Source organism: Alexandromys fortis, unplaced genomic scaffold (assembly GCF_014885135.2).
Source record: "Alexandromys fortis isolate MF-2015 unplaced genomic scaffold, M_Fortis_MF-2015_v1.1 scaffold_50, whole genome shotgun sequence".
In the NCBI taxonomy this organism is placed as follows: domain Eukaryota; kingdom Metazoa; phylum Chordata; class Mammalia; order Rodentia; family Cricetidae; genus Alexandromys; species Alexandromys fortis.
This window is the reverse complement of record NW_026067932.1, coordinates 168,711-192,204: the sequence shown is the minus strand read 5'-3', so window position 1 is coordinate 192,204 and position 23,494 is coordinate 168,711. Positions and strand designations below refer to the sequence as shown.

At 42.2% G+C, this 23,494-nt stretch overlaps 1 protein-coding gene across 1 annotated transcript in view; it reads right to left on the bottom strand.

The window, feature by feature from the left end:
* Positions 1-23,494, bottom strand: part of Ahrr (aryl hydrocarbon receptor repressor) — a 77,434-nt gene that overhangs the window by 11,704 nt on the left and 42,236 nt on the right. Inside the window, exons 5-7 of the mRNA XM_050145524.1 lie at positions 8,178-8,267; positions 3,081-3,210; positions 965-1,098 (exon numbers count right to left, since the gene is read on the bottom strand). Coding sequence (XP_050001481.1) covers positions 965-1,098; positions 3,081-3,210; positions 8,178-8,267 — 354 coding nt within the window. The remainder of the gene's footprint in view (positions 1-964; positions 1,099-3,080; positions 3,211-8,177; positions 8,268-23,494) is intronic.

The following is a 23,494-nucleotide window of genomic DNA, read 5'->3' as shown; positions in this document are numbered from 1 at the left end:
TGCAGAAGTGTTCTCTTCACCCCACATCCTCTCCAGCATGAGTTGTCATCGGTGTTTTTAATCTTGGCCATTCTTACAGGTATAAGATGGAATCTCAGTGCCATGGTTCCAGTCACCCTATTGGTCACTCCGTCTTCCTGGAGGTTACTCATCGCTCCCGTGGGTAGCTCTGAAATACCCGGGGTCATTTGGGCCTGCTCCCACAAAGGTTGCTTGCTTGGGACTGTTTCTGCTGTGATTGCTGCCTTGAGCCTGCTCCAGTGAAGTTTGCTGGCTCAGGCCTGCTACCTCAGAGGTCACTGATTCATGCCCGGTCCCGCAGAGTCCTCTGGTTTGGGCCTGCTCAGTCAGCGGTGGCTCCCTTGTACCTGGTCCTGTGGAGTTCACTCCCCCAGGCCTGTTTGGTGGAGGTCGCTGGTTCAGGCATGTTTTCATAGATGTTCCTGGCCTGGGCTCACTCCTGCAGATGTTTCTGGCCTGGGCCCACTCCTGTGGAGGTTCCTGGCTTGGGCCTGGTCCAGCAGAGTTCTCTGGCTCAGTTCTACACCCCTGGAGGTCCCATACTCACGCCTGGACCCACAGAGGTCTCTCCCAACTGCTGGAATTTTAAATGTAAGCCACCATATAGAGTTTATGTGGTATTGGGAATCAAATCCAGGATTTTGTGCATGCGCGAGAAGTACCCTACTTATTTACTGTATCTCCAGCCCTAGAAAAAGACTTTTTAAATTAGCTTTAAATAAATGTACACCTAAACTTGAATTGAAAATTGTCAATTTTTAAATATTTCATCTGCTTTTCTTATAATCTTATTTCCTCCCCATCTACCTATCAGTGCGGACTGTCAAGGTCCAAATCTGCTGGCTTCTTGCTTGAAGCCTCAACATAGTGCTCACTCTGTCCCCAACCTTTTCTTCACCAGAGTAGAATATATCCCACATGTCTGAGGCATTCACACACTCACCAGAAAGCCAGAGGTGCTGTCCAGCAAACAGCGAACACGGCAGATGAAGCAGCGTGTCAAGAAGGCTGCGTACTCTGAGGGCAAGCCCTTGCCCTGTTCCTGGGCCCTGAGCAACTTCCCAAGGATGGTATCGTCTGATAAGATAATTCAAATAATGCAAAATAAAATATGATGATTAGGATGGGAAACAACAGACTAGAGATTTGAGGACAGTGAGCAAGCACACGGAAGAACATGTAACTGACTACGATGAAGTTTGTAAGAAACATGCTACTCTGTTTAATGTTTATTTATTTATTATGTATACAATATTCTGTCTGTGTGTATGCCTGCAGGCCAGAAGAGGGCACCAGACCCCATTACAGATGGCTGTGAGCCACCATGTGGTTGCTGGGAATTGAACTCAGGACCTTTGGAAGAGCAGGCAATGCTCTTAACCTCTGAGCCATCTCTCCAGCCCCGCTACTCTGTTTAAAATAAACATGTCTCCATGGTTCCTCAAGCCTTTGCCATCCCGTACATCTCTAAGAGATAGTGCTTGGATGGATTTTTCTTTCATTGGCCCTACCCTTAATGGTGTTGGTTTTTAGCACTGATTCATGTGTGACTAAGGTTGGCCATTTAGTGTTGTTTGAGCTGTATAAATGGTATGATGCAAAGGCACCTTAGGTCTAAGGTGAATTATTCTGTTGGATGTTGAGGTTGGGTGGAAATTTTTCTTTGAATTATTTAAAGTTTCTGTAGGAAACCATCGTCTGAATGAACTCCTGGATGAAGCCCAGGACCCACATGCATCTATATCCTCCAAATCCACTGTTACCTACTACTTATGGAAATACTCTATTTACAACTCATATTTATCAATTGGGTTCAATGGATTTGTTGGGGAGTGATTTACAGGGTTCTAGTGCACAAAAGATAACTATTGCTGTGGAAGATTTTGTTTTTCAGTTAAATGTGAATAGGTACAAAGCAGATAAGGGGCTTGAGAGAGCTTGTGAAACAAGTGACAAGTTCTTAGGCTCTTAGCGGGTGTTGGAAATACCAAATATGGTAGACCTTGGAGTTTGGATCTTGGATATTTTCCAAAGGTCCATGGACTCCAGCTTATGGTGATGGAACTTATAAGAGTCAGTAAGAGGTGTTAGAGCTGTAGAGGCATGTCCTTGAGAGGTATTATGGGACCCTGTAACAATTTAAAGTGATATGTTTGGGTGTTAACATAACAAGGGATAGAGCTATGATTATTAATCTTGATTCTCAACTTGATAGGCTCTAGAACAGCTTAGGAAACAAACCTCTGGGAATGTCTATGAGGGAGTAGATTGGATTAATTGTGGTAGTAAGACCCACCTGAAATGTGGTTACACCACTCCATGACCTGGGGACTCCCATCTCTGCTTCCTAACCGTGGGTGCAGTGTGACCAGCTGCCACATGGTCCTGTTGCCAAGGCTTTTCTGATATGGTGGGCTACAGAAATAAACCCTTCCTTTTTTTAGGATTTATTTATTTATTTATTATGTATACAACTTTTTGCCTCCATGTATACCCACATGCCAGAGGAGGGCGCCAGATCTCATTACAGATGGTTTGGAGCCACCATGTGGTTGCTGGGAATTGAACTCAGGACCTCTGGAAGAGCAGACAGTGCTCTTAACCACTGAGCCATCTCTCCAGCCCCAAATAAACCCTTCCTTAAGCTGCTTTTGTAAAGTATTTTGTTGCAGCAACAGCTAAAGTAGTTAATATGGATCCAGTTCCCTTTTTTCCTCTCTGAGTTGGATGCCAGATAAGGATTTTGCCAGACACTCATAGTACAATGTGCTGCCTCTTCCTAAGTGTCTAAAAGCAAAGGATCCACAGTTAATAAACTGAACCCTTCCAATAATCTTTTCCTCTCTGTGAGCCGGGTATCTCAAGTGTCTGCCATAATGAAGAGCAGAGGAGACTGGACCAAGCACAATGATGCAAAGGTCCTCAGTAGCCACATAGAGCCTAGGATAGACCAACTTCTTGCTGAAGGAGTCTGGAGAGGAAAGCTCAAGAGAAAGAATTCTGAAGGAAATTCCATGTAGATTCAGAGGAAAGCGTGAATGTCATTGAAATTGGCCTACCTGTGTTGGGATGTGGGGACTGCCCAAACATCACCTGTGGAGGGTCCATGGCCCAATGTAGCTGTCTACAGAAGTCCTGTCGGTCATCCACATGGATGTAGTCATAAATGTTTTGGTGCATCACGTCTGTCTGAAATACAGAAGCAGTTGCTTTAGCCTCATCTTGAATTTATAGGTTCTGGTGATTCACATGATCCCCACGTCAATAATTCAAAGATAAGTCACATATGTAAAGAAAAAACTTTGAGAAAAAGGCAGACCTTTTTGAGGTTCCAACAGCCCTCCCTGGAAGGATATGTCTCCATGCTCATGTAATTCCAGGGCATCTTCACTCTGTGCCCCCAGGATCTGGCCTGCATGATGGTATCATCATGCCCTCAAAGCCATAGGCACTTAGTCAGAGTAGTCCTCTTTCCTAAATCAACTCTTGGACTTCATGCCAATTGTGTCATATACTTCAACCTACTCAGGTCCATGATGTGCCTAGGACCCACCAGATCTTATCTCTCTCTCTGGTCCTCTTTCCTCTAACCTCCTTAAAGAAAAAGTCAAAATTTTCAGGTACTGGAGTCCTCTGGTAGCTGTCTGGTGGATAGAGCAGAAACTTTGGCCTCATTTTGACTATGCCATGTACAGATAACCCATGATCTTGGAGAGGTCTCCTATGACCCTTACCATCCCCATAATGAAGAATCTTGCTTATTCTTTCCATTGGGAACCCAGCCTACTAATGCCATCAGGTTCTGCAGCATCTCTATAGGACTGGATTCTCATATTAGATCTATTTCTAGGTTTCATCCTTTCCAAATGAATGATTATGATAACTAGAATACTCTTCTCAGATGGGCAAAAGTTCCCTAGTAATCAAGACCTTAGAAACTTGTTACATTTTTAAAATGTAACTAGCAATCTCACCTAGAGTTCATGAAATCCTTCACGTTTTCCACGTCCTTATCATTGCCTGTAACTTTGTGGATAAGCCCTGTGGTACCCCAGATAACAAATAAGATACCTCTGGGAGGTGACAGAAGTGTGTAGTCATAAACATGCATGGGCTCAGTGGCAGGCATATCTAGAGGGAACATTTTTACAAAGAAATGCTCGCACACATACCAGAGAGAAGGCAGAGTCGTCAGATACAACCTCTGTCTGGTTAGGGATATCTAGGGTCAGGGCTCTGGAGGCAATTGTGGTGCTGAGGCACAGAAATCTCTTTGTGGCAGAAATGAACACACCAATCTCCTTTTAGCTTTTTTGCTTCCTTTTTTTAAAGGAGAGAGAGAGAGAGTCTCAAAAACAGGTTAGTTATCCCAGGCTGTCCTCTAACTCATGATCTTGCCTCCAGCCCCAACAGGGCAAGAATTACAGGTTTGGTCATCATGACCTCAGTCACCCTAATGAACTGACACTGAAGGATAGCAGAAGTTGACCTGAATAGAGAAAATCCCCATTTCAGGAAGCATGATGTTGGAGCCTCTTGGGACACCCCTCAATTATGATTTATACTACGCACACAGGTTGAATCCCATAAGAAAAGAATACTGGATTCTTTGGGATCTATGTTTTCACCCAGTATAACAACTGTAAGACTGGTCTTTGTGTGGCAGCATCATCTTCATGTGTTGACATTTTATAAATAGCCACTCTTTCCTCCTATCTTTGCCCTGCTATCTCTAGAAATGTCTGTCATTCCCCCTGGTATAAATCAGGGGATAAGATGGTTTTCTCTGACTTGGATGACTGCAGGAATGGTTGTTTTCATAGGTCCAAGGCACTTGTCTCTGAGCAGTGCTGTTTGTGGGTCTGCCTGACTTGCACTATCCCATCTGGTAACCCCCTCCTCTCCTAGGAATGCTATTATAATGGCACACGCCTGTCAATGAAGAGTCTAGAATTAGAGAGCCAGTGTTTGCCCAAAATGTCTCTACTTCCACTGTAATCCCATTAATTGTATAGTTTGATGTGGAGAAGGCTGACATCTTCATGATGGTAATGAGTCTTTTGTGTATTTAGACCAGTCAATTTAATTAAAAATTAGAATGTGGGTGTTCTTTAAGTCATTGACCACATTCATCCTGAGTATTTGGTGTTCTTGTTGCTGTTGTGGATGCTCCACCCCAAGCTCCCTCCCCTGGAGTTGCCTCAGTACATACTCTGCCCCTGAGAAAGCCACTGTCAGCATTAAGATCCCTCGTGGGATTCCCCCTCGTGGTCTCCTCAACTTCCCCTGGGGCCACACAGGAATGCTTTGCTCAGAATAAACCTGGATTTATTAGTTCATTTTGATTGGCTTATTGCATCAGCACCGGCAGATTCCCATTAACCAGGAATTTAAAACTTAACAGTTTTTACCATGTTCAGGCAGTTCTATTTCGCTATGTGGTTTTAACTAGAGAAACTACTGACCTGGGCACAGTGGGCTCCCATGATTCCCAGACTGAGGGTGCAAGCAGGTGCTGTAGCAATACATTCTTTTTACCCAGTTTTTGGATGACTCTGAGCTTTGTAGATCTACTGGAGAGTGTGGTTTCCAGTGTCCCCAGGCCTCCCAATACCCTTATCTATCATCTCTACGTGAATGAGCATATCTAGGTTAGCATGAGCTTTGAGTCTGCAGTGAACCGAAGCAAAGGGCAGACAAGACAGTGGAAGAGACAGCAAAGCCAGAAGGGAGTTCAAAGCAAAGCCATATATTTCCATGACAATTTGAAGAAAGCATGAAATGTTTTTAGATTTAAGAAACAAATTTCTGGCCGGGCAGTGGTGGTACTCGACTTTAATCCCAACACTCGGGAAGCAGAGTTCATGGCCAGTGTGGTCGACAGAGTGAGTTCTAAGACAGCTAGGGCTGTTACACAGAGAAACCCTGTCTTGAAGAAAAAAAAAAACAAAGAGAGAGAGAGAGAGAGAGAGAGAGAGAGAGAGAAACAAATTCCTGTTTTAATAACTAATACCACAGGTGTGGTGGCCCTTGTCCTTCAGTTTGTAGAGCAGAACCAAGAGGAGTAATGAGAAAATGTAAGAAGGGGTAAAGTTGACACAAAAACTAGACCCTGCTGCCACTAAGAGAAGTCTTTATTTCAGCGTCAAGCTACTACTCATACAGTAGGACACAAAGGCGAGCCTATCTTTTAGAAGCTGCTTGTCTGGGCAAAGATGTATGCATCTACTAACTGGGCTTAGACCTTTGGGCTCTGATGTTCTGGTTCACTTGGTGACAGATGCCACAGGTTACTGTGGGGAAACAGGCAGCTTCCTGAATGAATAAGCCTCATAGGCCTTAATTTTACAGCTGTGCTGATCTGAAGGAGCTAGACAGTATATTCAGGCAGCCCCAGGAAGGAATTGACTCTTAACTTTTGCAAAGCATTCAATACAAGATGTTACTGAGAGCACAAGGTTATTGTAATATTCTTGTGAAATACTTCGCATAAAGTAAAGACAATGGAAACACTTTCTATAATGAAGGGAAAACTGATTTATACTTCTGACAAGGAAAAATAGCAGACCTCTAATAAGTAAAATTCCGGCAAACAAATTCTAACCTTGAAAATAAGCCACTCCATACTTCAGTGCCTCTGTCCTCAACCCCCAACTCTGTAGCGGACCATCAGTTTGAGATAATGGGAGGAGGTTTAGGTGTAACTAAGGAGTTTATAGCCTATTCACAGACAAGGATTAAATTAAAATAATTCTGAACATGTAGAAGGTGGCAAGTGTCTCTAGCTTTGAATGCACACACAAGCAGAAAAGACTATATTGGGGACTATTTTAATATATGAGTCATGTTCTTATCTGCCTCCATGCCCAAATCCTGCACTGTTAGGACACCAGGACCCTACACAGAGCAGAGGGTCACAGAGACTGTCAAATGCACAATATTTCCATGTTGTAAACAGAGTCACAGTTGGTAGAGTCTACTTTCGGAAATGAAATAGTTCAAGCAGACCTCAGTCTTCCCTGGAGGCTGTTGTCATCTCAGGGAGGAGAGACTGACTCAGTGCTCTTATATAAGGTCTCCTCAGGACCAGGCTCATCTCCAGAGGATGAAAAGTTCCACGTCGTCAGGCCATGGATATTGTACTTGACCAAGCTGAGGTATCATGGCCACTAAGAACAGATGGCAGGGGCACTTTTTATTTGGGTGCCTAGGACTCTTCGTATACATTCAGATAGCATTACTGTCAACTGTACTACTGAAGGGACTGAGACATAACTTCTGAGTGGCAGAGCCCAGCCACCCCCATCCGGTCCCACTCAGCTGGTCAATGTCATCACTCACTGGGGTCTTCTACATGGCTTCCATGCCAGCCTAAATACAGCAATGGAGACTGTGGAAGAAATACTGCCCAGGGGCAAAAATGATAATGTACAAATGATACCAAGGACAGGTTAAGTATCATATCAAGATAAGTTCTGATAGTAACAGTATCCTTAGTTTTGAGGGACTCTGGTTTCAGCTCAGGTGACAGTAAGTTAAACTATGAGGTGTGTATAAGAAATAGCCATATTATTTTAATTCTTGGAAACTATTAAATTCATTTTAAATCAGCATTATATATCACATAGTAAATCTTTTTATCGTCTATCCTTCTATCTGTCTATATCTGTCTATCAGATCTCTCTCTCTCTCTCTCTCTCTCTCTCTCTCTCTCTCTCTCTCTCATGTGTATGTGTGTGTATGTAGGCTACAGAATGGATACAAAAGTATTAAAGAGGCCACAGAAAAATTTAAGGAGTTTAAAAAGGCATTATTGAAGGCAGAAGCAGAGGCAAACATCTGATACAGATAGAAAGAAAATTTCTTCAGAGCATAAAAATATTAATAACCCAATTTGAGAGCTGTTGAAGATGTGTAGGGCCAGAGAGTTATCAAATGAGATGGTGCTCTGAATCTGAGGGCTGAGAGTAGAGTCTCAGCCCAAGTCCCTGGGTCTCCAAGCACCACAATACTCCACAGACGCTGACCTGCTGTCCAAGACAAAGCTGAATCATGTGATATCAAAAGCTTGATCGTAAACAGTCTTAAGCTTTGAAGACAATACACATTTACAAAGGTAATGGAATCCACATTTAATATATTTTTGCTTCATTTACCTGATGGAAGCCCAGATAGTCCACAATTGTTGCTGAAGCATAAAAGATCATCCCTTCTGCACTCACCACCAGAGCGAAGCCATTGAGAGACTAAGAAAGAAAAACAATAAATAAAACCGACTTGGCTCACCCAAAATGAAAAGAAAGAGGTGGTTAGTTCTGAATAACTACCCAACATTTCTCCTGTGTCGTATGACCTCTAGAAGCACTGACATCAACTTTCTATCACTTTTTTTGTAACAGTTCTCCATTAACAGGAGACCAAGGAAGTCGGCCATGTTTGTGAGTTTAAAGACTTAGATCTCTCTCCTGGGGATACAGTATACATGTTTAATAAAATAAAACATCACCGGCTGACATAATGAGGCATCATCCCAAGAGGAAGCAGAAGGGGACCTTTCTCTCCATTGTTCAGCTTTCTGTATACTATTTTGAAAATTTTTCAGCTTTTCTAAGAATTTGTGTATACAGTTTCTCCTAATTTTTGTGTCTAGCAAACAAAAAAAAACAACAACAAAAAACATCCAATCTAGACCCTTCCCCATCATCTTGACCTACTTGTTTATGACAAAAGCAATGTATTCCTTGAAAGTCTGGTTTACCTTAGAAATCATCCAACTTGAGCACATTTGGGGGCTAAATCAGCCACAAACCACAATCCTAGAGGACTTAGACAACAATGAGGACACTAAGAGAGACTTGCATAGACCTAATCTACATGGAAAGTAGAAGAAAAGATCTCCTGAGAAATTGGGAGCATGGGGACTTTGGGGGAGGGTTGAAGAGGGGAGGGGAGAGGCAGGTAGGGGAGCAGAGAAAAATGTGGAGCTTAATAAAAATCAATAAAAAATAATAATAATAAAAGAAAAAGGGAAAAATAATTTGACTAGAAATAGAATGTAAAGAAGATTTTAATTATTTTAAATATGACTTCAACAACTTAACTTTGATATAAAAGTACCATAAAAAATAAAGTAACAAATCAATATTATTTTTGAGGGCTGATGTAAATGCACTAAATAACAGTGAATTTCACATTAAGAAACAATGACCAGTTTGATCAATGATCAAACCGTGAATCCAAGTATATTTGCTTCAGTCATATGTTTGGCTCATTATTAATAAATCTACTAATATACTATATTATATATCTAAGGACAAATACCTGAGTATCCTTTATAGAAATAAAGAAGCCTTCAATAAATTACTCATTCCTAATTTTTTAAAAAAAATTTCATAACGTGGTAGAAGCAGTTATGGTGGTAGTAATGTGTGTATTACTCTTTAGGCACCAACTTACTTAAAGGGAAAAAATTCCAGGTGTCTTTAGTAATATCAAGAAACGAAGCGAGGGTGACTGCTATAACCTGTATCAGGGCAGAGAGACTATGACTCAAGTATGATCTGCTTCTTGGTTTCATACAAAAGTTTCAATGACACCGTGAAACTTACTCTGTCTACAGACTTCTTCTCACTGTGACAGTGGAGCTTGGTAGTCAACCTACAAGTTGCCCAAGTTGTATGGATGGGGGGAGGGGGGAAGGGAGGAAGGGAAGGAGGGAGGGAGAGAGAGAGAGGGAGGGAGGGGGAGAGAGAGAGAGAGAGAGAGAGAGAGAGAGAGAGAGAACTAGCTAGGAATGGCCTAGGCTTTTGAAACCTCAAAGCCGGCTCCCAGTGGCATACCTCATCTAACATATCCTAATCTTTCCCCAAGCAGTTCAGCCAACTAGGAAACTAGCATTCAAATATATGAGCCTATGTGGGTCATCTTCACTCAAACCACCAGAGTATCTGAAGTGGGAAAGTATCCATCAATGACTCATAAAAAGGCTCAGGCTCCAAAGGATTCCCCTTCTCCAGGTGAACTCTCAAACACAGTACTAGTAACTTCCATGTAATAAGCACCATAACACCATAAAAACAGAACCAAAACAAGAGATTGCATCGCTCAGTATGAAACATACCACACAGTCTCTTTCAGACTGGTTCTGGGGTTTGAACAGATCAATGAACCAGACAGGAAATCCTGACGCACACCCAAGTTCACAATAGACAACAAACACCTAAAGAAGCCATCCCAAACCATAGCTCAAAGCTAGGTTTAATAAACAGTGCTTTGAGAGAATTAAATTTATAAAATATATAAATATATTTATTTATATTAAATAAATAAAAGGAAAAATTAGAGGATGTTATTCCTGCTTTTTGTTAATTTATCAGAGTTGGACAATTTCCTAGCGTTTCCTCCTTATATGTACTCTAGAAGGTTTGTCATTTTCTCCTGTTACTATACATCACTTGTTCATCGAATAGGTGGCTTGATCTACATTAGGTTTTTTTGGAATGTTTCGCTATTTGTCACAGGGGAGGGTACGTTAAAATGTTCATTTAAGTTGTATCTATCAGCATTGGCTACCAGGACTGTCTATACCTTATGGACCTAGTTGGCTGTCTTCCCATACTTTTCCCTACCTGGAATGGCTGAGTTGTGTCTTAAAAGTTTCTTAATTTTTTTTTTTACAAAAAAAGCAGGCAAAAATACCTGTATTCCCCAGTTAGATGGACTTACTTCCCTTTCTTCCTTATCAATGCCATAATCACTTTATTCAGGAAATATCAAATGTCATAATTCTTTTAAAATTTCACTTCTAAGCTGGGTGGTGGAGGAACATGCCTTTAATCCTAGCACTCGGGAGGCAGAGGCAGGCAGATCTCTGTGAGTTCAAAGCCAGCCTGGTCTATAAGAGCTAGTTCCAGGACAGGCTCCAAAGTTACAGAAAAACCCTGTCTCGAAACAAACAAACAAACAAAAATAATAATTTCACTTCTCTACTCCCACACAGAAAGAACTATTTGGCTACTCAGGTAGAGGTGTAGGCAGAGCCTGGGAAACCTTGCATCTTGGTACAGGAGCCAACCTGTGCTACATTCTTTCTGCAAAAAAAAGGATACTCATGGAGCAACTGAGTCCAAGGGTGAGCATGGAATCAACAAGGGAAGGATTGTCTAAGACCCTGACCCTAACAATGCCCCTTGTGTCTCCCTAAGCTACCAGCCCTACACGGTAGCCAGTTTTTGTCTCTAAGAGCCAGGAAGAGCTGGTCCACACTGCAGAGGCTTTCTTCCATCTGGGCTTCATCTTTGTCGTTTTTTCTCTTTATTTTTCAGTTAACTTTGCAGTAGATTTTCTGCCTCCTTCAGTTGGACGGCAGAAGAAAGATTCAGAGATCTGTGTTTCTACTGCAATCATGGTTGTGGGAGCTAGAACATAACAGGATCCAGCTCAACCTACAGTTTCTGTGTTCTACCTAGATAGGGTATGACCTTGCATCGAAATCTGTAGAGAAAACCACACATGCTGACACAGACTTTGAGCTTAAATTTAGAGTTTTGTTCTCCTGCAAAAGTGTACTTTGAAAAGCTACAATTCAAACTGGTGAGATGGCTTAGCTGGCGAAAGTGCACATCTGACAACTGAAGTTCATTTTCTAAATCCATGTAAAGATGGAAATAACACATTCTACAAAGTTGTCTTCTAACACATCACCATAACATGTACAACCACAAGTTATATACATGCAATAACAATAAATACACTTTTTAACATTAGAACTCTCATGAACATATAAAGAAGCACCAATTATAAATTTATTTTAACATGATTATTTGGTATACATGTAATTTTACTATTTAATTATGACTAAAGGGAATTTTTATACTGAGGTGCATGTACTTATTTATTTTATATAAAGAATTAATTTAGATTGATATGCCATGTTTTGTTGACCTGTTCAACATGTTGGTGGAAAGACCTGCCCTTTCCTAAACAAAAACAGAGGAGTGGATTGGACAATGGAAACAGAGCAGTAGAGTGGGGAGGGAGGGACTGGAAGGAGAAACTGCTGCCAGGATGTACAATTAATTAATTAATTAATTAAGAAAGAATTGGGCTGGAGAGATGGCTCAGCGATTAAGAGCACTGGCTGCTCTTCCAAAGGTCCTGAGTTCAATTCCCAGCAACCATATGGTGGCTCACAGCCATCTGTAATGAGATCTGGTGCCCTCTTCTGGCGAGCGGGCATACATGGAGGCAGAATGTTGTATACATAATAAATAAATCTTTTTAAAAAAAATTGATTTGGGTGAAGATTTGGAACTGCAGAACATAAGAGTATCTCCAATGTTTTTCAGAGTTGATTAACATTACGATGTTATAATTATAGATCTTGAGAACATTGCTTCACATAAACATGTATTATAAAATTGCAGAATTGTGTTTAGAGTCATTTTACAAATTCTGTCCTGATCTGATCCCAAATCAAAATGCATCTAACATTTAACATTTTTTCTGTTTTACACACAATGTGTGGGGTGGGGGGAGAGGGAGAGGGAGAGAGAGAGAGAGAGAGAGAGAGAGAGAGAGAGAGAGAGAGAGAGCACTCACATGCAGAGGTCAATCTTCCTTGGTAACTCTGTTTCATTTTTTTGAGACAGGGTCTCTCTCTGAGACTTGAAGCTTTTTTTTTCTTTTCTTTTTTTTAACTTTATTTAATTTTATGTATGAGTACTCCGCATGTACACCTGCGTGTCAGAAGAGGGCATCAGATCCCATTGTAGATGGTCATGGGCCACCATGTGGGTGCTGGGAATTGAACTCAGGACCTCTGGAAGAGCAGCCGGTGCTCTTAACCACTGAGCCATCTCTCCAGCCCCTGAGACTTGAAGCTTAAGCTCACTGTACTGGCAGGTTTTGTGTGCCAACTTGACACAAGTTGGAGTTATCAGAGAGAAAGGCACCTCAACTGAGGAAATGCCTTCATGAGATTCAGTTGTAAGGCATTTTCTCAAGTAATGATCAGTGGGGGAAGGCCAAGGCCATGGTGGGTGGTACCATCTCTGGGCTTGTGAACCTGGATTCTATAAGAAAACAGGTTGAGCAAGCCAGGGGGAAGCAGGCCATTAAGCAGCAGCCTTCCCCACTCCATGGCCTCTGCATCAGCTCCTGCCTCCAGGTTCCTTCCCTGTCTGAGTTCCTGCCCTGACTTCCTTCAATAATGAACAGCAATATGGAAGTGTAAGCCAAATAAACCTTTTTCTCCACAACTTGCTTTTTGGTCATGGTGTTTCATTGAAGCAATAGAAACTCTAACTGAGATACTCACCATTCTAACTATGCTAATTGGCCAACAACCTCCCAGGATCTGACTATCTCCACTTTCTCAATATTGGACTTAGAGGCACACATGGATATGCATAATGGCTTTTACATGGGTGATAGATATTTGAACCCAGGCTCTTTTTGCTTCCACAGTTAAGTCATCAACTCAAACAGCACTATTAAAAATCAAACATTCTAACACAATACAATCCACAGTACTGATTTGATATTTATATGCCCAGAAATGACAGCAGGAAAATATTAAAAGTTTTGTTTTCTGTAAATAAAACTCACACTCTGTAAGAGCAGAAAACTCTATTACGTATAATAAAAAAACACTGCAATTCGTAACATACAATAGTCTCAATAGGAGCCGAGGTGTTTGAGGCAGTGTTTGTTGGTGCTGTGCAGCATGACGCATATACAGTGAAACGTGTAAATATTGCATTGAGAACCGAGATGCAGGAGAAGACAGTGCCACCAGAAATAGCTCAAGTTCATTACATGTCGGGTTTTGTTAATTTGTTGTCACTGAGCAAACCTTGTATTCGGAATCCTTTTACTGTAAATGTTTAAGGACTTTTACATTCAGTTACATGACTCCGATGTGGAGTTGCAACCCATAGTAAGATTCTAGATGTTCCTTTTGTATGTATTTATTTTATTTGTATACCCTGGTGTTTATGTTGGAGTCAGAGGACAGATTCCAAGAGTCAATTCTCTCCTTCTACCCTGTGGTCCTGGGTATTGAACTCAGGCCATTAGGCTTGGTAACAAGTGTTTTTACCTACTGAGTTATTTCTCTGGTCTCAGAAACTAGATTTTTAAAAAGAGAACAGGTTCTTTTAACCGTGTGTGTGTGTGTGTGTGTGTGTGTGTGTGTGTGCATGCACACGCGCGTGCACTGGATGCTGGTAATAACCCAGAGCCTCTTATGTACAAGAAAAGCTTCTACTACTAAACTGTATTGTCAGGCTTATATTTTTAAATTTCAAATAAATCTTTTAATATTATGACAAAATATATAAAACTCACCATTTTAATCATTTTTATTTTTTATCTGTTTTGTTTTGTTTCTTGAGATAGGGTTTTTCTGTGTAACTCTGGCTATCCTGGAACTCACTCCATGGACCAGGCTGGCCTCGAACTAAGAAATCTGCCTGCCCCTGGCTCCTGAGTGCTGAGATTAAAGGTATGCACCACCACCACCATCATCAAGCAGTTTTAACCATTTTTAAGAGCACAGCACAGCATAGCACGGTACAGCACCATGGCATTCAGCACAATTCACAGTGTTGTGGGATCACCATCATCTCAAGTAGTGTTTGCCCCCAGCCTTAGCACCCCCATATAATCTGTCTGTACTGATTTCATCCTTCTGGGGACACATAAGTGAACGCACACAGTATTTGTCCTTCTGTGACTGGGTTATGTCACTGGGCACAACAATCTCAAAGTCATCTACCTTGCAGCACGTGTCATACACTCTTTTCTTGCCCTCTGGCAGCCATCATTCTACTCCCCTGCTATGGATTCCACTTTTTCAGACTCCACAGAAAAATGAGGTCATGCGATGAATTTCTCTTTTATCTGGATTATTTTACTGAGCAATCTCTCAGTTTCACTCCTGTTACTGCAAATGGCAAGCCTGCCTTCTTCCTACACCTGAATTAATATTCTGTTGTACAGATGTGCCACATTTTAAAACCTACTCATCTGCTGATGGATATGTGGGCTGTTTCCATTACTTGGCTGTTCTAAATAGTGCTGCAGCAAACATAGGAGCACAGTATTTCTTTAACGTAATGATTTCATTTCTTTTGGATACACACTATTTAGGAGGATTGCTGGGTCATATGGTAACTCATTTTTAGTTTTGGAGGAACATCCATACTTTTTTTTCTGCAATGACTGAACTTGAATTTGATCACTTGGACAAAGTGACATTCATAAGTGAGTTTGGTCTGTACCTAGTGATGGTTAGTAAGTAAGCACTCTTTATATCTGTTAATTTTTGTATATCTTCTTCTGAGAAATGTCCTAGGTCCTTTACATATTTTATTTTATTTATTGGTTTTTCAAGACAGAGTTTCTCTGGATAGCCCTGGCTGTGTAGACCATGCTGGCCTCAAACTCTGAGATTTGCCTGTCTCTGCCTCATGAGTGCTAGGATTAAAAGTGCATATTTTAATCATTTTTTTTGATCATTGAATCTCATATTGTTTAAACATTAACCCCTTATTGTATGTATGTTTTGCAGATACTTTCTTTCTTTCTGAAGTCTGTCACTTCGCTCTATTGACTGTTTCCTTCACTGTGCAGAGGATTTTACATTGACACAATCCTCTTTCTCTCTTTTTCCATTCGTTTGTTCAAAGACACTTGGGTGATTCCTCTTTCTGACTTGGTGAAGAGGGCTTCTGTGACTGTGGGTGTGAGTTGTGCAGGCCTGTTGGAGAAGGAAGGTATGGAGGTGTGAGGGTCCATTTGACACTTTGCTCTTCCTGCAATCCAGTGAGGTAAAAGAAAGTTTAGAAACTTGCAGTGAGGCTTGAATGTTACTCTGCTGCCGTCACAGCTGGCAGGCGTTTCACAAAGGGGCATCTAGTACTTCTGATCCACATTTCTTGTGTGCTGTCTTCAAGAGTTTTGCTTGGGAAATTCCAGAGTTTTTGTTCTGCCTTCATTTGATCCCAGTGGAGAATATGTCCAAGTTTGGAAGCCCCTCTATCCTTCTAGGTACAGCCCAGCGGGATCTAGGCACAGCTCGGCTGGGTGAGACCAAAGCTGAGTCTGTGGGAGGGTGGAAAGCTGGTGACAGAATATTTAGGGTGACTTGGTAAGCTCAGTCTAGCCTAATGTTCAGGTCGTAGAGCTATCATCTCCATTCAGTCCATGCCTTAGGGACAGTCAGTTCTGTCCAGAATGGGGAGACCCAAATCACTACAACATGCACTGTTGGCTGTTGTCCACCATCCAACCTACAGGCCACTGCAGCCCCCTTCTAGACAGAGATGAGAGTAATACGGGGGTGCACGTAGGGGTGGTTAGTGAATAAGGCATCAGCATTGTGTGAGAGCTTAGGCTAATTATGAGAGCAAATCCAACAGGGCAATAAGTAGGTAAAATATGGAAGGTAATGCCCTCAACTCTGATGTAACGGCCATTCCAGGCAGCAATCGTGGTGTTCTGGGAATCTTTTCTCTCAGGTGAGCGGCAGATTGCAGCAGGCTAAGTCAGAGCATATGTCCTTAGTATTGAGCCCACTGGGCAGACAGAGTTCAGTTGTGCTTCCCAGATCCTGCAACAGCTTTTCCCAGCCCAGTGCTTGCCACGTACTCATGATGTCCTACTAATAATAGTTCAAAGACCAAAGAAAATTTTCAAGACTTGAGTATATAAAATGTCTTCTTAAAAAAGATTTTATGAGATTAGTCACAAGCAAAAACAATCTTAATTTTAACTCACAAGGAAGGATTTTTTTTAAAGACCATAAAAAGCTTTTTGTGGGATCATATGGATTCAATATCAGATTGACTTTCTGGTCCAGAATTGTCATGCCAAATTCTTTTACACATGTGGAACCATCTTTCAAATATGCATCATGAATGCTTTTTTTTCTTTTTCTTTTTATTCCTACAAACTCCCCCCCCCCCAACAAAACAAAACAAAACAAAACACCCATGGTACATGGAAAATGAGATCACTTTTCCAAGTGGAGAAAAAAAGGATTTAGCCCTAAGGTTAAAGGCTACATTTTTAAAGGAAAAAATCACATCTATGTTTAATTACTGAAAGTCACAACATGAAGCAACTGCCACTAAGGATGGTGATCAGCACAGGCAAGGGTCAGTGGTCCGATAGCCCCTCAGCTCCGCCCTGGCATTCCTCCCACCCTCTACACACAGGGAGGCCAGCACTTTGAGAAGCTGTACTTCCTTTGGCGAACTCTGACTATCTTGATTTCTTCCAGTCCCATGGCAGGAAGATAGCCAGCATGTACTTCAAAGATTATTTTTGTCAAGGTCACCACAGAGGGAAAAAGAAAAAAAAAAGAGGGAAAAAGGAACAATTCTCAACAGCTCCTCTCATCTCTCCCCCTTGGCATTAGGGGAAGTTGGAGCAAGTCACTCCCCCTGGGAGTTCGCTGCCATGGTTACTGCACAGCAACAGGCTCCTAGTCACGCGAGCAGCACCAGGCAGGCATTGGGGCAGCTGGCCGGGCTTCCTGGAGCCAGATCACTCGCAGGGGCTGCGGCATGGAACTTGCGTGCGTGCAAGTACTGTTCTAGCCGAGGGGAGTGGAATAAATGGCTGTTTATAGATGCCACAAATAGTAAACTCAGCCTTGAATTTCTTCCATGAAGCAGCTAGAGCACTTGAAGCAGTTCCTGAGAGACCATGCTAACTGTGGCTGCAGAGACAACAGGTGTGGATAGCCCTGGGACAATCACACTCACTCCACTAACTCTCAGCAACCCCTTCCTGTGTTCTGTCCTACAGCTAACCTACAGCAAGTCAGCCACTGAGTGGGCAGTGTGCCCATCTCAGACTGTGTATGGTTAGAGGAGTGTGCTGGACAGGGAGGGTGAATGGTATAGAATCCTGAGCACCAAAAAAGCAACAGAGAGGTGAAGCCTGGCCCTAGATATCTGAACCGCCCTCTGGGCCAGGGACCAAAGACCATGCCTCATTGGAATGTGGAAGGCATCCCATTTAGGAAGATAAGTTTTTAAAGTTTTTCCTTGGAAGAACAACTCCCAAATATTTTGCCTCCAACTAGTACATGTAGAGTGCTAGAGGTACTTAAATTCTATGAACTTCCTTCCAGGAGTCTGAGGGGTCTGTGATAGCTTTTCCAAAAGTTACAAAGCACAGGATAAGACATGGCCCCAGCTGAAGAGAACTGCTTTGAAGTGGGCATCCCTGGGATCACTGTTTCCATGGCTTGGTCTTCCCATCCATATCCATAAACAGACTAGCCACAGGGGCATTTTGCTCCTCCTTGATAAAAATACTACCTTAATATTCATAATATTATGTATATCTTGGATTCCTGAAAGGAAAAATACTTCAAAGGCACCGAGGAACAGTAGACCCAACAGTTACAACTCTTGGTAATGAAATGTGGACTTTTCTGTCAGAAAGGCCTTAAAAGGAAGCAAAAAGCTCTGGATCATGAGATGACGTTAGCATATTCTGCAACCTGCTTGTTGAGGGTACCAAGAATCAATGAGGGGCATTAGGGGATCCAGGAGCCCCAATAATTCAGACCCTAGCCACATTCAGACATCTGCTCTGGATTCCTGACCTATGCATTTAATTCCTCACCATTTTAAAAGACAAGGACACAAGCCATCCTGTGGCTCCCAAAGGTAGGTAGCGCAAACCATCATCTTCATCTGCCAGGATTGTAGAGGACAGGCTCTAATCCCTCAACCTCAAGCACGGCTCCTTCAGTCCTGTCAGATCTTTCTTCCTCTCCTGGTCCATTTCCCACCATGTTCTCTTTTTTCTGTAGCCTGGAGTTTCTGAGTGTTGGTTGTGAGTCTCTGGTATTTGATTTTCTTTTCTTTATAGCCATGGCCTCCTAACTGAGTGGGAGAAGGATAAAGGGGATTCTTATTCTTCTGGCTCTAGCTCATATCCCTAACCCTCAATCTTCTTCCCAGTAACCAGTATATGGTCACATACATAGAATGTAAGTCAGGTGTCTGTCCAGCATGTGGGACCCCAGGAAGACATCCCAACCAGGAAGGTAAGTTTTTGAAGTCTTTCTTTGGAAGAACAACTCTTAAATATTTTGTCTCCAACTTACTATACTTGGAGTGTTGGAGGTACTTGAAGTCTATAAACCTCCTTCCAGGAGTCTGAGGGGTCTGGGGTAGCTTTTCCAAAACTTACAGAACACAGCAGTGCAACTTAGAGAAATTCTGCCTGGCATATGGCTGTGACTTCCTGATATATACAGCTGTTTCTGTAAAGCATTGCAAAGCAGACTGGACAGAGGGCAGCTAAAAACTGGCAGGCAGCCCTGTGCTCTGCTCAGGGAACTTGTGAGATTTCCTTCATCTGAGCATGTGATTCAGTCAATCTTTAGTTTGCAGGCCACTTATAACCAGGAGACTTTTGCTACCTCAGTTCGAGAACCCATCATAGCCTTAGGCTCAGCATACAAAGTCACTCACCCAGAAAGTCTTTTAGACTGCTGTTTTTTACCTTCATTCATGATAACCTCCTTTGTTCCATTAAACACAAAAATATAACACACACCTTCAGTTCAGTCACACTAGGGGAAACTGGATCCCCATAAAGGCCAATAGAGCCCAGGAACCTAAGGTTGTCTGGAGTTGGGGTGTGGAAGGCAATCCCTAAGTTGGGAATTTAATGGTGAACAGCCTAGGAATGGTTGTGTTCCTTCCCCTTGCCAAGTGATTTAGTACCATCTCTGACTGGTGAGACCTGCCCACAGAGGCAAGATTCAGAGATGGGGAAGCTGGTACCACAGAGCTATGCCCTAGGCACATACTATACAAAAAGCCCACAGAGGGGACCCCTGCAGTGAAGGGCTCCTTTATAAGCCCTTCTCTATAGGTAATACTGTCATTCAGGAAGCTGGCTGCCCTGACCACACTCTCTTCCATCTCTCTAGTGGACTAGGGGTGGCCAATGTTCCCAGGCCTAAATCCCTTGTCTGGTATCCCAGAAGTCCAAGCAAAGAAATGTATGAGACATACATGCATCAAACTAAGGAGCTGATGTAAGTATGACATCCAAAGAAATAAGGAAGGTATTAGCAAAGGAAAACAAATGATGTAATTATTTAGAATGAAAATATTAGGCATGGAATTGATAATGCACACACAGTGAACATGAACATGGTGGGGAGATAAGTAACAAGCGCCTGTGCCGATGGGCACAGAGAAGGGCAGCTGTACAAAAAATAGAAATGGTAGGTGACTAGGATAGGGGCAGTCTTTGAGTAATGCCAGCTCCTAAAAATAAAACAAAGAACAAGGAATGAAGACATAAAACTTCCAGAATTGAAGATGATAGAGGGCACAGCCAAGGGAATAAGACAAAAGGTGCATCACAATGAAATTTGAGGATGCCAAAGGCAAAGGAAAATTTTTACAAAACTTTCAAAGAGCAAGAGCACTAGGGTGGATGGATAACTCAGGCCATTAAGCACTACAAAAAGAAGACTATACCATGAAAATTGAGGGGAAAGATTTACACCTTAAACCTTGTATCTACCCAAATGGCTACCCAAATGTGACACATAAGAGTCTCTGGTTTGCTTTGAGATCCTGGAAGATTTCATACCAAGACCCACAGTAGCATCATCCTGAACAATCCCTTTGGAGGGAGGCAGATCTGGGCAAGAGGGAGAGGCAAAAAGATGATCAAAGGTTCTGGTTGGTTTCACAGTGATCCTGTTAACACAGAAAAAGAAGACAGCAACAAAGACTGTGGTCTACCTGAAATCAACATGAGGCTTAGGACAGAGTCAGTAACACTAGGAGCTCTCAAAGGGTACCTGAGAGGATTCCTACAGAAAGCCCTGGTAGGAGACTGGTAAGAACAACAGCACACAGACCACATGTGAAGACTCAATGGTTAACTGGAGGGTCAGAGGAGACACCAAAGAAAGTGTAGAGAGAAGCAAATACCAACAAATAAGAACCAACTAGAGTATAGTCACCCCTAAGAGTAAGGCTTATTTCGAGAAGAGAGTCCCTTAGTACACTGTCTGCAAGAAGCTAACTTAGAACAATATATACAGGAAGGACAGAAAGATACCTTATGAAGTGAGGAGTCAAAATAAACCAGGGGCATAATTTTACCATCTGACAGACTGAACCAAATGCCAGTGTACAAGGCCTTAAAAGGTATATGGAGCTGGGTGGTGTTGGCACACACTTTTAATCCCAGCACTCATGAGGCAGAGGCAGAGGCAGGTGGATCTCTGAGTTCAAGGCCAGTCTCATGCACAAAGCAAGTTCCAGGACAGCCAGGACTGTTACACAGAGAAATTATGTCACACACACACACACACACACACACACACACACACACAAAAAAAAAATACGTGGAATCCAAAGATTCAAACAAAGATGAGTTATTACCGTGGAGGTGGACCTCACAGTTTCCTGCCCTTCAGAGAATGGCTTTGCGCTCTTCTCATGTCCTTATTCTAATTCATTATATGCTCACCTAACAGGCAGCTGCTGACTCCTTTAGTCCCAGTCACTCACTGCTTGAAATGCCAGGTTTCGCAGCACCTACCACAACATGCTTCCTTCTGAGCTTCCCAATGACCTTAGTAGAACAGCACAGACTTCTCAGAAGAGCTAGGCCCAGCAGACTCAGAACCCCTCAGTGCCCTGGGCAACACTCCCTGCATGGAGTTCACAGATGTACCTGTCCACTTCATTTTCTGTTCACTTACCCTTTTACTAGTTGTGCTAAGTTTGGGTGTGTCCATCAGTATCAAGTTAAACCTAATTCCACTTTGTGCTGTTCAAGTGGGACCAGGTGAGGCTAATAGGAGGTGATGATGGACCATGAATTCTTTTATCTCAGTGATGGATCAATCCCCCACCACATAATAATATCTTGAACTTCTTCTGATATCTGCACAGTTCCCACTAACAAGAAGACTCTTGCCAGATGTGATTTCTTGATCTTGGACATCCCAGCCTACAAAACCATGAGCTGTATAAGTATTCATAAACCACTTGGTCTATGAGGTTCAGTCACAACAAGAGAGAACAGAAAGAGACATTTTCTTACCTTTTGAGTTGAATCAACCTTGTGGCAGGTATCCTGTCTATTCCAACTTTTCTTGGCACCTCTATTTCCTGGGTGTGCTGCCTACCAGCAAACCTCAATGTCTGGTGAGACACTATGATCTAGGTCCCATACCTGCCTCTTCTGTGCCTTGAACTTAGTAAAGAAATTCTCAGGTGAATTTTATGAACAGCAACATGGAGAAAGTAGCCTAGAGCTCCAGAATATCTTGAAATGTCTTTATTCCCTGGGGAAGAGGGTGACATCATGGTTCCCCCCATGTTCTCTTGGTGCCTTGCCTTAATCATAAGACCCTTGCACTAAATCATATGACAATGGTGAAGGAAAAAAGTCTGAAAGAAACCTCTTTCTAGTCATGACCAGGAAAGCAAAAAGGTAGCAAGTAGAAGGGACCTTGGAGAGCAGGCTGCAGGAAACAGGAACCTTCACCTTCTGTGTATGAACTATACTAACCCAGGTGACTCTCAAGCTACATGGAGGCATATGGAGGAAGGAGAGGGATGACTGAGAGATGGATCTGGCAAGAACCAATTTAGGACCCACATAGTGCTGTAGGAGGTAGATCTATGTAGCACAAATCCAAACAGCTGATCAAGCCTGGATCTGGTGCTCGCAGAGGACCTGGATGTGCTTGCTGATTGTTGCAAATGCAAACTAAATAAAAAAAAATTCAGCATTCCCTTGAGAAACTCACAGACCCAGAGTCTCATAGCACAAGCAAAATAAATCCAAGATACAGTCTGATTCTGTTCTGTACTTAGTAAAGGTGAACACTAGGGGGGGAATTTAAAGTTAACAGAGAAATTATTTTATAAAATGAATATGTGAGAATCTTGGAACTGAGAAAATATAGAACATAAATGATTCAGTGAATGAGCTTAATAACATATGTAGGTTACAGAGAAAAGAATTGATAAAGTTAAAGACAATTCAACATAAATCAGAATCAGAACCCATTTGTCTGTTGTCTACAAGAAACACATCTTATCTTGAAGCATAGGCACTGTTTTGGAGTGAAAGGATGGACAAGAGTACTCCAATTAAATAGAACCAGAAAGCAAGTAGCCATCACGATTCTATTATCTGACAAAATAGACCTCAAACTAAAATCAATCAGAACAGGTAAAGGACACTTCATTCTAACCATGGGAACAATTAATCAAGAAAACATTATTCTTACATCCAGAGATAGGTATAGCTCTCAGCCCTCATCAAGAAACCTCTCCTTGCGGACTGAACCGGCAATCTTCTGTAAGCAGGCAAAGCTTTCAGTGAAGGGATTGGGACACCAACCCAGCCACAAAACCTTTGACCTACAATTTATCCTGCCTGTGCCTACAATTAG